At 45.2% G+C, this 17,166-nt stretch overlaps 2 protein-coding genes across 10 annotated transcripts in view; one reads left to right on the top strand and one right to left on the bottom strand.

Annotated features, from left to right (window-relative positions):
• The window catches only part of FNBP1 (formin binding protein 1), a 132,309-nt gene extending 131,464 nt beyond the window's left edge, over nt 1–845 (bottom strand). For 8 of the 9 annotated variants that reach the window (XM_055541389.1, XM_055541395.1, XM_055541394.1 and 5 more), the window contains exon 1: nt 449–713. In XM_055541389.1, coding sequence (XP_055397364.1) covers nt 449–472 — 24 coding nt within the window. In that variant the 5' untranslated portion in view covers nt 473–713. Of the gene's footprint in view, nt 1–448 lie in introns of all 9 variants that reach the window. The other variant, XM_055541396.1, reaches the window with a different exon arrangement.
• A 10,315-nt stretch (nt 846–11,160) lies between these two features.
• Nucleotides 11,161–17,166, top strand: part of GPR107 (G protein-coupled receptor 107) — a 56,722-nt gene continuing 50,716 nt past the window's right edge. The window contains exon 1 of the mRNA XM_055541398.1: nt 11,161–11,485. Within this exon, the coding sequence (XP_055397373.1) occupies nt 11,345–11,485 (141 nt within the window). The 5' untranslated portion in view covers nt 11,161–11,344. The remainder of the gene's footprint in view (nt 11,486–17,166) is intronic.

Below are 17,166 nucleotides of genomic sequence, written 5' to 3' on the forward strand. Positions count from 1 at the left end.
ACAGCAGGGGACCGCGGGTCTGGGCGCCGAATACCTAACGTAGCCCTGAAAATCCCCGGCCTTCCACGCCCCCATTGAGTCGGCCCGCCGCGCTGAAGAGAGGGGGGTCCCGCCCGCGCCTCTGATCGGGAGGTGCGGGGACCCAGATCCGCGTGCCCCTCTCGGGCCGTGGAGGGGACCCACACCAGCGGCCCCTGCTCTGGCCGCCGGGGCGGGGGGAGCGCGGTTCACATCAGCCCCCCCTCACCTCGGAAGGGCGAATCTGGCGCGCACCTCCCGCTCAAGAGAGGCACTCGAACCTGCGCCTCCCGCCAGGGCCGCCGAGACCCCCCGACTGGCAAGTGATCTCGTCCACCGGGGGCAGCCCGGCCCGCGTCCCCCAGCCCAGGCGCACCAGGCACCTCTCCCCCACCTCCCTGCATCCTCGCGGGCCCGGCCCCTCACTCACCCAGAGCTCGATGCCCCAGCTCATGGTGCAGGGGGCGGGAAGGGGCGCGCCGCACGGCGGGGCGCGGTCCCCCTCCCCAGCGATCCCGTCTCCCCGGGAGATCCCCGCGATCGAGGAAAGTTCGTGCTCCGTGCGGCCGCCGCCTCCTCCGGCTCGCCGCTCCTCGCCTAGGGTCTCCGCGGCGCTCCTCTTCCCCGGTCGCTCCTCGGCAAAATGGCCCGAGGAAGCAGCAGCCGCGGTCGCCGCAGCGCCCGCCCGCCCCACACCCGAGAGCGAGGGGTGGGGGAGGGGAGGGGCGGGGCCGCGCGCCGGGGGCGGGGCCGGCCTGACAGCTCGCGCACGCGCGCGCCCCGCCCCCGGCCCAACCTCCCCTCGGGAGCCCCCCGCCCGCGTGGCCCAGGGGTCCGGAAGGACTTGCAGAAAGCTGGGGGCCCCGGTAGGACTTGCAGCCGCCGGCCTCCCCGCTGCCGTTTTTTTTTTTTTTACTTATTAGCAGCCACACTCTCTGCTCTTAGGGACAAACCACTCGCCTGCGAACGAAGCCGGCCCCTGTTATTACGGGGGCTCTGCCGAGGCCTGAGGTTGCTCCCCTGCGCCGAGCGCCGCTTTGAATTTAAGGACCATGCTTTTCGTTGCTCAACCGTCAGAGCTGGCTCGAGCGGGTCTTTTCCCCCACCGCCCGGGAAGCCTTGGAGGCCCGGGGGGCTTTCGCAGCCTTGCGCGGGTGGCCGTGGGGCCAGGTGCGGTGCTGTCTGCGTACTGCACACAGAAGGACTCGGAGGCCGAGAGCGACCTAGCAGAGTGGCTGGGGAAAGAAGTCCAGGGGCGCACAACCGGTGATTTCTAATCTCTGAAACCGGTGATTTCCGACTTGTTCGGCCAAGAAACTCTCAGACGTTGAAATCACGTTGCCGCGTAGTGGGTGAAAAAAGCAAAGGCTCTGGGTCCACAGATTCGCGTTTCTGGTTCCAGTCCCGCCAACCAGCACTCACTAGCTGGGTGGCCTAGGACAAGGCCTCCACCTCTGTAGAAGCTCAGAGCCTCCTCCCCCACCTCCCGCCAAAGGGAGGCAGTAACTACCCAGCTCAGCGAGAGATGACGACCACCTGTTACCCGGCCAGTGGTTGGTAAACTGAGAACAAATTTTTAAGTAGATACGGACTCCTTTTTCCCTACACTCCCAGAGTATACACAAATAACATTCCAGGATTGTGTGTGTGTGCGTGTCCCACTCTTTGCGACCCCATGGACTGTAGCCCACCAGGTTCCTTTGTCCGTGGAATTCTCCGGGCAAGAATACTGGAGTGGGTTGCCATTTCCTTCTCCGGGGGATCTTCCCCACCCAGGGATCCATCAGGGTCTTCTGCATTGCAGGCGGATTCTTCACTCTCTGGGCCACCAGGGAAGTCTGATTCCAGGATTGGGACTGGAGAACTGTTTGGGTTCCGACTCCTTCCTCTGAATCACTAGGCCCTTTCTCCCCCAACTTTTCTTTCTTCCTCAGCTAATCCTACTGACTTTTCTGACTATCTGTGAACTCCTAAAATGGGCCCCATTTAAGAAGTATTTGAGCTGCCTGTCTCTCTAATCCCACTACACCCAGCTTCAACCAGCTTATCATTCTTCTCCAGGAGAGGGTGGAGCAAGGGTGGTGTTCTACTCTTGCAGATAAACCAAGTCTGCTTCCTTTGTTGGACAGGATTACAATAAATTTAAACTGTCAAACCTGTTTTGGTCTGTCTTTTTTCAGTAAGGAGTTCCTTCCACCAGTTTGTTGTTAGTGTGCGTTTTAAATATTTTGTTCTCAGTTACCCGGTCTGGAAACTCTGTACTCCAATCCTGCTAGACCTGTAACCATCATAACAGCCAGTCACTTACCTCCAAGGTACATTCATTAACAGCTTGAGTGAGTTGGAGGGGTCAGAAACTCAATCAATACTGCACAGTTTAGTTTGCTATTTGGAAATGCTGAGTGAAATGCAGGTAATCTAACAGAACCCTGCCTCACAAATCACCTCAATTTCTTCTGCCAAGATTTACTGTTTTTTCAAATACAGTGATCTAATCTCGACTGCCTTCTAGAAGACTTATCAAAAACAGTGACTTGTGAAAAGATGCTAATCAGGAGGAAAAACAACCTGCAGCTCTAAAGAAGAGAAACAGGGGGACAAAGAGCAAGAGATAGCAGAAAGAGAGAGAGAGAGAGAGACCACATTAAAAGGAAACCTTTTAAGATGAGTAAGCAGGAAACAGTTATAGGAACCCATTAAAAGCCACAGCAGCACTACTGTATGGAACTAGGTTAATTAGACCACACTGCAAATACCTTTAACTTCATTAAGTCTGGTGGTAACTGAAAAAAAGGGTTGAAGGTATCAGAATCTCCAAGAAATCAAAGGAAAAGTCACCACTGATTTTAAAGCAATAGAAACCAACAGGATTCAGCATAAAAAGAAATAAGCTAGCAAAGAAAAAGATTAAATACAGCACAGTATCTTTTAGGAGGAACTGAATCCATTTCAGTTTACCTTATAGTAAAAGGGAGTGAGTTTAAGAGAAGAACTTCTATTAACAAGTCACTATGACTGACCTGCTTAGGAATCAGTTTTCACAAGAGGTATTGTAAATCCTGTGGCTTCCCCACTGGCTCAGTAGTAAAGAATCCATCTGCCAATGCAGGAGACGGAGGTTTGATCCCTGGGTCAGGAAGATCCCCTGGAGGAGGAAATGGCAACCCATTCCAGTATTCTTGCCTGGAAAATCCCATGGACAGAGGAGCCTGGGGGGGCTACAGTCCATGGGGCTGCAGAAGAGCCGGACATGATTTAATGCCTAAACAATTGTAAACCCCATTTATGTAAATACTGAAAAGACCTCAGTTCAGTTCAGTTCAGTTCAGTCCTGCAGTCATGTCCAACTCCTTGCAACCCCATGGACTGCAGCATGCCAGGCCTCTCTGTCCATCACCAACTCCCAGAGTTTACTCAAACTCATGTCCATTGAGTCAGTGATGCCACATAACCATCTCATCCTCTGTCATCCCCTTCTCCTCCCACCTTCAATCTTTCCCAGCATCAGAGTCTTTTCCAAAGAGTCAGGTCTTCGCATCAGGTCACCAAAGTATTGGAGTTTCAGCTTCAGCATCAGTCCTTCCAATGAATATTCAGGACTGATTTCCTTTAGCATGGACTGGTTGGATCTCCTTGCTATCCAAGGGACTCTAAATTACCTAGGGGATCGGTTTGGGCTATATACACCTGTTTTACCTTTTAGGAACATGTGGAGAATACTGATTTACAAAGTTATGATCTTGGCAGGTGACTACATAAATTCCCACTGAATAATCTGATCACACAGATGTTATTAGCACTGAAATAAGGTATCTAGAAAATATAGACCCTGTATAGTTGCCATGGAGTTAGAGGTAAACAATTCTAATAGAGTCTTTCAGTAACTCCAATGCTCTTGCTAGTATAAACATCTAATTCAGGGGCTTATATGTAGAGATATCACTATCTAATCTATTTAAAAAGCTTCCTTGTTCTTCAGTTACTAACTCATGTCCAGCTCTTTGTGATCCCACGGACTGCAGCACGCCAGGCTTCCCTGTCCCTGACCATCTCCCAGAGTATTATCAAACTCATGTCCATTGAGTCGGTGATGCCATCTCACCCTCTGTGGCCCTTCTCCTCCTCCCTCGATCTTTCCCAGCATCAGGATCTTTTCCAATGAGTTGGGAAAGTATTGGAGCTTCCGCATTAGTCCTTCCAATGAATGTTCAGGGTTGATTTCCTTTAGAATTGACTGGTTTGATCTCTTTGCTGTCCAAGGGACTTTCAGGACCTTCAGCACGACAGTTTAAAAGCATCAATTCTTTGGTGCTCAACCTTCTTTCTGGTCCAACTTTCACATCTGTACATGACTACTGGAAAAATCATAGCTTTGACTATATGGACCTTTGTCGGCAAAGTGATCGCTCTGCTCTTTAATACACTAAGTGGTTTTGTAATTGTTCCATTGGGATCCTAGTGTTACACTACTTATTAGGTCTGTGGCCTTAGATAAGTTACTTAAACTCTCAGAACTTCACTTAAAACACAGACCTCCAAGGTTGTTATGAGGCTGAAAGAAGGGAGCTGGTGTGAGCACAGAGTGGATAGCCCCGCACAGAAACCTGTAGAGCTTTGGCTTATTTCCCTTCTCTAGGCCTCAGTTTCCTCCTCCATAAAATGGACATAATGCTTTGCTCCAAAAGTTACTGCAAAGATGAAAAGAAAGAACACATGTAAAATGTCCTAAAATGTAGCACATGGGGGCACAAGTATCGGTTCCCTATTTTTCCTCTTATTTTTTGGAGGATTTTTACTTCCTCTATCAAGGAAAGCAATCCTTTAAGCACTCCTGATTTGGCAAAACAGATTGCCTGAACTACCATTGATTGGTTGTCTATCGCTGAAGTACTCTTCTTAATGAGATGTTCAGGATTTCTTTTTTTTTCCTTTAAAGTAGGTTCCATTAGTTTCCAGCTTAAAATTCTCCATTTGTTTAGCATTCAAACTACTTACTAAGGACCCAAGAAAGCAGTGGAGTGGAAAAAGTTGGAGTGGAATAAAAGGAGAACTCTGTCGTGAGTAGAATCTTAAGACTGCAACCAATTTTTGTACTCAATAATGGAATTCCCCTGAAGGTCTATAAAGATGTGCATAAAATCAGGAAAAACCAGTTGTCTGTGGCTGAGCAAGTTACACACTGTGCCACCAAATTGAGGAGAAGTGGATTGGAAGTTTTTCTCCAACCTGCAGGATTCAAGATGTATCAGGGGCTAGCTTTTCCAGGAAGATGACTCTGCAAGGAGAGTTGTGGGCATTCCCCAAGCCCCAAGAAATGACATTTCAAGTCAAAGAATGAAAGTGACATTTGACTTCTGAATATATTGCCAAGCTCTAGTTTGACCTCTGGTTCCCTGTACTGTGTTTATACAGAATTTTGATTGGAAATGTCATCTCTTTCTATAAGAAAGACAAGCAACAATCATAACTGGAGAATATTAACCCCATAATTACATTAAATATCTCTGTTTCTAAACTGATGTCAAACATTATTAATCACACTAGATTCAAACTCCAAATTCTGCTACTAGTGGCAAACTTCAGTAGATCTTGCAATGTTAGAGGAAATAGAAAAATAAGACCCACTTGACGAAGAGGGTAAGGCCGAAAGTCAGCTTTAGGATGTAGTCTTTCCAGACCCTCAAGGCTTTTTCAGTCAGTACCTTAAAGTTTAATGCCCCTTTGAAAATGTGGCCAGGGAGAGGCAAACCTAACTTGCTCTGTTACTCAACAGGTCTGTTCCCAGTTACAGTATCATGATTATGCAAATAACCTGCTCTTGAAACTCTGAAATCATGTGCCTAAGTAAAATCGCCAAGATAGCATTTTCATAGAATTTGAGAAGTAACTATCTAAAAAACCCTTTACTTTCAGTTCAGTCCAGTCGCTGGGTCATGTCCAACTCTTTGCAACCCCATGGACTGCACGCCAGGCCTCCCTGTCCATCACCAACTCCTGAAGTTTATTCAAACTCATGTCCATTGAGTTGGTGATACCATCCAAACATCTCATCCTCTGTCGTCTCCTTCTCCTCCCGCCTTCAATCTTTCCCAGCATCAGGGTCTTTTCAAATGTCAGTTCTTCGCATCAGGTGGCCAAAGTACTGGAGTTTCAATTTCAGCATCAGTCCTTCCAGTGAATATTCAAAACTGATTTCTTTTAGGATGGACTGGTTGGATCTCCTTGCTGTCCAAGGGACTCTCAAGAGTCTTCTCCAGCACCACAGTTCAAAAGCATCAGATCAGCTCAGATCAGATCAGTCGCTCAGTCATGTCCGACTTTGCGATCCCGTGAATCGCAGCATGCCAGGCCTCCCTGTCCATCACCAACTCCCGGAATTCACTCAGACTCATGTCCATCGAGTCAGTGATGCCATCCAGCCATCTCATCCTGTCGTCCCCTTCTCCTCCTGCCCCTAATCCCTCCCAGCATCAGAGTCTTTTCCAATGAGTCAACTCTTCGCATGAGGTGGCCAAAGTACTGGAGTTTCAGCTTTAGTATCATTCCTTCCAAAGAAATCCCAGGGCTGATCTCCTTCAGAATGGACTGGTTGGATCTCCTTGCAGTCCAAGGTAGGTGTTGCAAGAGGGTATCAGAGGTAGGTGTTGCAAGAGGGCACATCAGAGGGCAGACACACTGAAACCATACTCACAGAAAACTAGTCAATCTAATCACACTAGGACCACAGCCTTGTCTAACTCAATGAAACTAAGCCATGCCCGTGGGGCAACCCAAGATGGGCGGGTCATGGTGGAGAGATCTGACAGAATGTGATCCACTGGAGACGGAAATGGCAAACCACTTCAGTATTCTTGCCTTAAGAACCCCATGAACAGTATGAAAAGGCAAAATGATAGGATACTGAAAGAGTCAGGTCAGTAGGTGCCCAATATGCTACTGGAGATCAGTGGAGAAATAACTTCAGAAGGAATGAAGGGATGGAGCCAAAACAAAAAGAATACCCAGCTGTGGGTGTGACTGGTGATAGAAGCAAGGTCTGATGCTGTAAAGAGCAATATTGCATAGGAACCTGGAATGTCAGGTCCATGAATCAAGGCAAATTGGAAGTGGTCAAACAAGAGATGGCAAGAGTGAATGTCGACATTCTAGGAATCAGCCAACTGAAATAGACTGGAATGGGTGAATTTAACTCAGATGACCATTATATCTACTACTACTGTGGGCAGGAATCCCTCAGAACAAATGGAGTAGCCATAATGGTCAACAAGAGTCTGAAATGCAGTACTTGGATGCAATCTCAAAAACGACAGAATGATCTCTGTTCGTTTCCAAGGCAAACCATTCAATATCACAGTAATCCAAGTCTATGCCCCAACCAGTAACGCTGAAGAAGCTGAAGTTGAATGGTTCTATGAAGACCTACAAGACCTTTAAGAACTAACACCCAAAAAAGATGTCCTTTTCATTATAGGGGACTGGAATGCAAAAGTAGGAAGTCAAGAAACACCTGGAGTAACAGGCAAATTTGGCCTTGGAATACGGAATGAAGCAGGGCAAAGACTAATATTTTTGCCAAGAAAATGCACTGGTCATAACAAACACCCTCTTCCAACAACACAAGAGAAGACTCTATACATGGACATCACCAGATGGTTCAAGAGCATACTTCACCTTTAAATCTTTGTAATTTGTGCTCCCTTTCTTTTGTTGTTCAGTTATTAAGTTGCATCTGACTTCGACCCCATGGACTGCAGCATGCCAGACTTCTCTGTCCTTCACCAACTCTTGGAGTTTGCTCAAATCTCTCAGTTCCAAACTAATGACTGGCACAATATAGTTCTCAAATACCTGAAGAAGCTATTTCTCATAAACTTTTGGACAGATGTCACTGGTATGTGACCCTGTGAAAGTCACATAATAATTCCCAAGTGAAAAGGAGCAAGGTATAAAAACCCAGCTTTGAGCCCTTGTCAAACTGTTTTCCAGAGACTAAAAGACAAAGGTCTCCTATTTTATAAACTGGTTATTCTAATATAAAATTAAGATTCTTCCTGATCAATCCGTTTTTAGAAGCCTATTATTTTCAAACTTAAATCCAGAGATTCTCAAAAATGGCACCTCACTTTAAAAAGTATAACACTCCAAAACATTGCAGATTCCCTTTAAAAATGAAGGGCGTGTGTGCTTAGTTGTATCTGCCTCTTTGTGACCCCGTGGACTGTAGCCCGCCAGGCTCCTCTGTTCGTGGGATTCTCCAGGCAAGAATACTAGAGGGGGGTGCCATTTCCTCCTCCAGGGGATCTTCCCAACTCAGGGATCAAATCCCCATCTCCTGCACTGGCAGGTGGATTCTTTACCACAGAGCCAGCTAGGAAGCCTCCATAAAAAAAGGAAACTGCACTTAAAAATCCCCATTTCTTTTGACAACTAGTTTGATACTGACGTGAGGATCAGTTGACTGTCTGGTTTTTCCTCTTACCTAAAAGAAAGTATCAATTATTTTTTATTTCTTCCATGTTCTTTCATATTGCTGATTTTTAAAATGCTTTCTGAACATTTCTCTTGAATTTCACTTCATAAGATACTGGCTACTCAAGACTGGGATTTTATTTTTTGAAAATTTAAAAGAATTTACAAAATAATGAAATTTTAATAAAAAGAATGCCATGTATGGTACAGTACAAGAAGCAGAGAGCCAGTTTTAAAGCACATGAGGTCCAGTCCTGGATACTTGCCCAAAATTACCTAAGTCCTTGTGTGATCCTGAGCAAATCATTTTTGAGTTCCTTGCATTTGTTTTCAAATCCATTAATAAGGTGAAAGAATTTGTTGATTTTCTAAGGACACTTCCAGCCTTGTATGAGATTAATTTTTTATAACAATTGCAGGATAAGGATTAAATGTGGGCAAGGCCTGCATGAGAGTCATTTATAAATTATCAGACCACCCTTGAATGAATTTTTCTAACCAAGTCTTGTCTTTAAGAAAGGAACAAAAATACAGACCATACAAAGATTTTGCGGTCTTAAATGAGATAATGTGCACAAAGACCCTAATGCTGGGAAAGACTGAAGGCAAAAGGAGAAGGGTGTGGTAGAGGGTGAGATGTGTTAGGCAGCATCTGACACAATGGACACGAATTTGAGCAAACTCTAGGAGACAATGGTGGACAGAGGAGCCTGGTGTGCTGTAGTCCATGGGATCACAAAGTGTAGGACATGACTTAGTGACTAAACAACAACAACAACATATAAAGTACTTAAGAGAATATTTGGCAAACTTAACTGCTTGATAAATAGATTAAGTATTATCTCATTTGTGGATTTCTAAGACAATAAAGTTTCTTGTTCTAAGCTTCTTCATCTGTAAAATTGTGTAGTAAGATCAGATGAGAATTTTGTTCAAAGAAGTAAGATGACATATCCATAATACATGGCTAAAAATCTTAGGTTGGAGAAAGAAATTTAACTACCAACTAGTAAACATTGCCTTTCTATCTTCCTGGCTACACCTTAGTGCCCTACTTTTGTTCTTACAGAGGGTGTGACAGAACCTGTACTAGTGTTTTACCTCCCAGCAGTGCAGGACACCCCAGTTTGATTCTTGGGTCGGGAAGATCTGCTGGAGGAGGGATAGGCTACCCACTCCAGTATTCTTGGACTTTCCTGTGGCTCAGCTGGTGAAGAATCTGCCTGTTAATGCAGGAGACCTGGCTTGGGAAGATCCCCTGGAGAAGGGAAACGCTACCCACTCCAGTATTTTGGCCTGGAGAATTCCACGGACAACCCAACTGAACCACTTTCACTTTCAAGAATTCATAGATTCATGACTTTGACTGAGACTGCACAGCTAAAAGATCTGGGACTCTCACTCCTCTACTCTGTACTTCCCCTCCTGATTTTTGTTAACCTGAGTGCAGCACTTTATTCACTTTATTTTCATTTAGATATATCATATTAACTTCAGTTCCTAGTTCCAGTTAAAAAGATTAGGAATCTGATTCTGTCATACAACACTGATAGTCATGCAGTATTGGGGGATTCCTTGTGGTTTTTATTTTCTTCTCTTTTGTTTAAATGATTGCCCACAAAGAGCATGCATTGTGTGGCAAGCCAAAAAAAAGCAAAACAAAAAAACACCTAAAAACTAAATAAACCTAGCTAGTCTATTGGTAATTTTAATAAGCATTATCTTTTTTTATAACTCCATGATAAAAATAGCGATTTGGAGGGAACAAACTACTGAATTCTTTCATTAAAGGTCTCTCTCCAAATTCGAAAGATTAGAAGCAAGGCAAGTTTCCACACAGGATTAAGAGATTCATACTCTAGTGGTTGGATGAAATAGCATGAAGCGATATAACGGTATTTAGCATTTTCCACGTGATTCCCACTTCAACCTGGAACAAATGACAATCTCTCAACTTCAGTTTGCTTACCAGTCAAGTGTGTGTGGGGGGAGGGGGGGAGGTTAATACTTACACCTACCTCCTATCTCATCAGACTGTTCCAAGGATTACATGCAAAAATGCACCCAAAAGGCTTAACGAAGTGCCTGATACGTTGTCCTTGTTTAGTCGCTCAGCTATGTCCGATTCTTTTGCGACCCCATGGACAGGCTCCTTTCTGTCCATAGGATTTCCCAGACAAGAATACTGGAGTGAGTTGCCATTTCCTCCTCCAGGGGATCTTCCCAACCCAGGGATGGAACCAGAGTCTCTGTGTCTCCTGCACCGCAGGTGGCTTCTTTACCGCTGAGCCACTGGGGAAGAAGTACCTCATAAAGGCGCAATAAATTACTAAAACCACCTCATCAAAAATTTGCGTTAAGTGCCTCAAAACACAAAAACAAAACCACCCAAGGACTGATGACAAGCCACGAACTTGGTTTTTCTATCGAGTGAAGGCTGCTCGGGGCAATCGGTCCCATCAACCGCCAGGCACCCAGGAGGCATTCCCCGCCTAGGAACCCCAGGTCCTTCGGTGGGCCCACGGTCGCGCAGGCCCAAGGTCGCTTTCCAAGCTCCGCGGGGCGGAGGCAACGCTGGGGTTTGTCCAGCCCAGCGACTGTTACCATGGCAACCGCCACGGCTACCCACTGCGGGCGCACCTCTTCTGGCTAAACCGAAAAGTCCTCACAGCAGAGGCCAACTGAACGACCCTGAAGTGTACCCGCCCCGCTCCCGGGACCGCAAACTCCAGGAAAAAGGCTACAATCCCCCCGTCGCTGGCAGCGGAGAGCCCGCTTTCAGGAGCTTCCGGCAGCCGCCGCCCTTTAACCCCGGAAGTGGGCGGGAGAGGAAGCAGCTGGTGATGCTGGAACAAATATGGCCGCCCCGGCGCCCGTCGGCCTCTCGGGCTCCCGCAGTCCTCGGCTAGCCTCCGGCCTCCGGTTGTTCCCGCTGTTGGGGCTGCTGCAGCTGCTGGCCGAGCCCGGCCTGGGCCGCGTCCACCACCTGGCGCTCAAGGTAAGGGCGACCAGGGCCTTGCAAGACCAGGGCGGGGGACAGAGGCCGAGGCCGCTCCCTGATGCCGAGGGGCAACTTTTGGCCCAGGGGAAGTGGGGATCGGGGGGTTGTCTATGAGCGATTGGATTCCCGCCTCTATTCCCAGTCGCGGCCTCTCTCTCATAGGGGTCTGTTGGGAACTGTGGGAATGGCGGGAGTCCTCGGTCGGTCTGGAAAGGGTAGAAGATTCCAACTAAGAGAGGGAAAGGGGCTGAACTGCGGCGTAACCCCGAAGGACTCTCAGGGGGCTGTGCTTGCAGTCCTGTTGGCTTCCCTGACTTCGTTGCCTAGAGCAACTTGATCTTCCTCCTCCCTTTCATCTCCAACTTCTATCCCCGACTTCGCTCGTCCGCCGTCTCCTTTGGTCCATCCCCCTGGTGCCTGACGGTTTGGAAGGTGCGCGGAACCTTTGCCTCAGTTTCCCTGGTGGGCGTGGCGGTCTCTGGCCTGAGCAAAGGGAGCATCTCCAGGAGGAATTTCAAATCTCGCTTGAAATCCGTTACCGGAAATTTAAGCCCAGCAATGAAAATATGTTTTTGATTAGAGGCCCTTTTTATCCCTCGCTTCTGTCATTGTCTGTCTAGGGAAGAAATTTACGATAGGCCTAGAATGAACCCTTTGTATCCTGCTTTTTAATTCAAAACATGCCTCCAGGCGATTTAGCTGGTTAATATATGAGACCAGGAAAAATAAATCGTTGTGACCCCAAACCTTGTACATAATTTTCATTCTGTAAGGTATTCTTAGCAGAATGAGGTTTCAGCAGTGAGAAAGTTTATCTTATTAAAACCCAGTACATTAACAAAGCAATGTATTTTGTGACTGTAGTTTAAAGAATACAGAATCTGGATTAAAAAAACCTGACTAGACCCATACTGTTATTTGTAAACAATAAATATCCTGATTAAAATGGTTGTCAACTGCAGGGAGAGAAGTGAGTCTTGGCTCCTTTTGAGAATATGCTGAAAGATATTGAATCTCTTCCCAGAAAATGCAGGTAGAAATGTAGGCAAAACTTCTTGGAATTTATAGGGCTTTGTAATCCTGCCAAAGCTTATCCATAGGTCTTAGTCCCCAGGCCTGTGACTCCAAGTGATGAACTCCTAAAATTCTTTCACTTTATAATTTAGGGTCTTGAGTCTTAGGTGAAATCATGTAACTGAGTTTTTGTAGCTTATAAATTAGAGAACAAAACTAATACTGACCTTGAACGCACTGAACCATGTCTCTTGGCTTTAGGCATGTCTAGAATTAAAATGTCAGATGGCCAGCATCATTAGGTAAATATTAACAATATAGAAGGAAAAGTATACTACCCTCAATGGGAGAAGCAACCTGAGTTGGTGTAATTCTGGTGATTGATTTCTCCATATTGTGCTACATTGCTTCAGTTTAGTTCAGTTCAGTTCAGTTGCTCAGTCGTGTCCGACTCTTTGCAACCCCATGAATTGCAGCACCCCAGGCCTCTCTGTCCGTCACCAACTCCCGGAGTTTACTCAAACTCACATCCATCAAGTCAGTGATGCCATCCAGCCATCTCATCCTCTGTCGTCCCCTTTTCCTCCTGCCCCCAATCCCTCCCAGCATCAGAGTCTTTTCCAATGAGTCAACTCTTCGCATGAGGTGGCCAAAGTACTGGAGTTTCAGCTTTAGCATCATTCCTTCCAAAGAACACCTGGGGCTGATCTCCTTCAGAATGGACTGGTGGGATCTCCTTGCAGTCCAAGGGACTCTCAAGAGTCTTCTCCAACACCACAGTTCAAAACCATCAATTCTTCGGCACTCAGCTTTCTTCACAGTCCAACTCTCACATCCATACATGACCACAGGAAAAACCATAGCCTTGACTAGACGGACCTTTGTTGGCAAAGTAATGTCTCTGCTTTTGAATATGCTATCTAGGTTGGTCATAACTTTCCTTCCAAGGAGTAAGCTCCATTGCTTAATGTTTTTCATCTTTGTTTTCTCAAATACTAGATGCCTGTTCTGTAATCAGTATTGTACTTGTTTCTGTCCTCTTAAACAGTCTGACATTTTGCCCAAGAAAGTGAAGTCACCTGAAGGGAGCCTGTCAGAGCAGCAACGTTAGATTGTCTTATTTTGCTTGAGATTGAGAGAGAGAATTTCAGCCATACACCAGAATAGAAAGAATAGTATAATGAATTCCCATGTAGCTGTAACCATTAACCAGTGGCTAATTCTGCTCTATCCCCACACGCATCCCTTCTCAGGTGCATTCTTTATTTTTTAACTAGAAAACAAATCTTTTTTTCTGTTTAATGTGTTTACTTATGTGGCTGCCTCTGGTCTTAGTTGAAGCAAGTGGGGTCTCAGTTCCCCAACCATGATCGAACTGCACTGCAAGGCAGAGTTTCAACAGCCAGGTCACCAGAGACGTCCCCTTTTCATTCTTTATTCTGTTTCCTCATTCCATGTTACATTTCCCATTATTCTTCTAGTCTTCTCAAATTCCTTGTCTTTTGTTTTTTAGATTTTTGGAAACTCTTGAGGCATAGTTTGTATACATTAAAATCCATACATTGTAAATGTACAGTATGATTGTTGGTAAATTTACTGAGTTATGCAGCTATCACCACAATCCAGCCATAGAACATTTCCATCACCCATGTAAGATCTCTTTTGTTGGTTTACAGTTAATTCCTAGTCTGACCTCCAGCCCCAGACAACCACTAATCTACTTTCTGTCTCTATAGATTTGCCCTTTCTGAGTGTTTCAAATAAATGGAATCACACAGTATATGGTCCTTTTTGTCTGGCTTCTTTTACTTATGTTATTGAGGTTCATCCATGTTGTACTGTGTATTAGTAATTCATTCCTTTTAATGGCCAAATATTTTTTCATTGTATGAATATATCACCTATGCTCAGCCATTTACTAAGACATATGAACGTTTGGGTTTCCATTTTTGGCTGTTGTGAGTAATATTGCTGCAAACATTTACATGCAAGTCTTTGGGAAACATGTTTTCCTTTTGGGGGTTGATAGCTAGGAGTGGAGTAGAATTGTTGAGTCATATGGTAGATAGCTTTCCGGGTGGCTCAGATGGTAAAGAATCCACCTGCCAGTGCAGGAGACACAAGAGATGTGGATTCGATCCCTGGGTTGGGAAGATCCCCTGGGGTAAGAAATGGCAACCTGTTCCAGTATTCTTTGGGCTTCCCTGGTGGCTCAGAAAGTAAAGAATCTGCCTGCAATGCAGGAGATTGGAGTTCAATCCTTGGGTTGGGAAGATCCCCTGGAGAAGGGAATGGCTACCCGCTCCAGCATTCTTGCCTGGAAAATCCCATGGACAGAGGAGCCTGGCGTGCTACAATCCGTGGGGTCACAAAAGAGTCAGATACGACTGAGTGACTAACACTTTCACTTTTTTTTTTCATGGTAGATCTGTATTTAACTTTTTAAGAAACTGCCAAAGTACTTTCTAAAGCAGCTGTACCATTTTGCAGTCCTACCAGCAATTTGTGAGGGTTCTGCTTTCAACATATTATGCCAACATTTGTCCTTCTCATATTATTTTCCAGTGAATCAGTCATCATATTGTTTGATCCTTAAAATCCATAAATGTTTTAGTATATATTTCAGTATGTACCTATAAGAAATAAGGACTCTTAAAAACGTAACTGCAGTATCAGATGACACCCTTATGGCTGAAAGCGAAGAGGAACTAAAGAGCCTCTTGATGAAGGTGAAAAAGGAGCGTGAAAAAGCTGGCTTAAAACTCAACATTCAAAAACTAAGATCATGGCACTTGGTCCCATCACTTCATGGCAAATAGTTGTGAAAAAAAATGGAAACAGTGACAGATTTTTTCTTGGGCTCCAAAATCACTGCAAATGGTGACTGCAGGCATGAAATTAAAAGACACTTGCTCCTTGGAAGAAAAGGTATGACCAACCTAGACAGCATATTAAAAAGCAGAGACATTACTTTGCCAACAAAGGTCCATCTAGTCAAAGCTGTGGTTTTTCTAGTAGTCATGTATGGATGTGAGAGTTGGACCATAAAGAAGGCTGAGCACCGAAGAATTGATGCTTTTGAATGGTGTTGGAGAAGACTCTTGAGAGTCCCTTAGACTGCAAGGAGATCAAACCAGTCAATCCGAAGGAAATCAATCCTGAATATTCATTGGAGGGACTCATGCTGAGGCTGAAGCTCCACTTTGGCCACTTGATGAGAAGAACTGACTTATTGGAGAAGATGCTGATACTAGGAAAGACTGAAGGCAGGAGGAGAAGGGGATGACAAAGGATGAGATGGTTGAATGGCATCACCGACTCAATGGACACGAGTTTGAGCAAGCTCTGGGAGATGGTGAAGGACAGGGAAGCCTGGTGTGCTGCAGTCCATGGGATCGCAAAGAATTAGACATGACTGAGTGACTGAACAACAACGACAACAATGTCGTTTTAACAGAAAGAAAGATAAAGTTTAATATCATGAAATACCAAATCAGGTTCAGATTTCCATTGGTCATAAATGGATTTAAACTTTTTAAAAATCAGAATCTAAATAGTGTCCTCACATTATGATTGGTTAATATACCTCTTTGTCTGTGTTGATCTGGGGAGGGGGGGGGGGGCTCACTCCTTCCAGCTCCCCTGTCCTGGATTTTGCTGATTATTTCCTCGTGGTGTAGTTTAGTATGTTCATCTATGCTTCCGTCCTGTGTGGCCTAGATTTGCTGGATTATGTGTGTTTAAGAAAAACTAGAAATCCAGGCTTTCAAGTGAAACTAGCTAGCTCAAACTCAAATTTAAAAACAAAAACAAAGCACTGTGTTGGCCACATGTAGCACATTTGTGGGCCAGCATAGTCAGTGGACCGCCAGTTGAGGAGCTGTTTAAAAGAAAGAAGTGGCCAGGTAGGTGACCATAAGCTAGCTCAGTTAAATGTTACTCTGTTTTCTAAAATTCAGTTTGTGAGAAAAACTAAATTGACGTATCATTACCCCACTTGCTTTGTATCTGAAAGCAGTCTAAAATGTGAAGTTATTGAGGAACATAAACCATTTCTTATATTCCAATATTTAGTGAAAAGTTTAAAACAACTTTCTAAAATAACGGGGAAAAGGAGAAAAATATAGTAGCTGTCTATAAGGGTTATGGGAATTTTTTTTTTTTTCAGTTTTGTCTCCAGATCTGCCTTTTCTTCTGAGCTCTGGACTAGTGTATCCAGTTTCCTAACCCCCATTTCCACTTAAGTGGCTCATAATCATCTCTGTATGTTAGAAACATCCTCACCCTTCACCGCCAATCTGTACGTACTCTTTCTCCAGTTTTCTTTTCTTAGTAACTGGGACCACCAGCTGCTCATTTTCTTAAGTCAGAAATCTTTTATTCTTATCTTCTCATCACCAGGTTTCATAGATTTGTGTTCTAGATACAAAGCTCTCCAGTCCATTCACTGCTGTCATTGCCACTGTGGCTAATAGGTCTAGGCCAACCTTGGACCGGGGAGGTCTCCTCATACCTGTTTTCCTAGCATTGTCTTAGTTCCTATTTTGTTTTGTAGCCTTATCTTCCTAAAAGCCAAAGCCAGTCATGACACTCCCCTTTTAAGCCCATTGGTGGCACCCCGTGCCCCTGAGGGGGAACTCTCAGTCCTTCGACTGCCAGTCTCC

The sequence above is a fragment of the Bubalus kerabau genome, chromosome 11 (genome assembly GCF_029407905.1).
Source record: "Bubalus kerabau isolate K-KA32 ecotype Philippines breed swamp buffalo chromosome 11, PCC_UOA_SB_1v2, whole genome shotgun sequence".
NCBI lineage: Eukaryota > Metazoa > Chordata > Mammalia > Artiodactyla > Bovidae > Bubalus > Bubalus kerabau.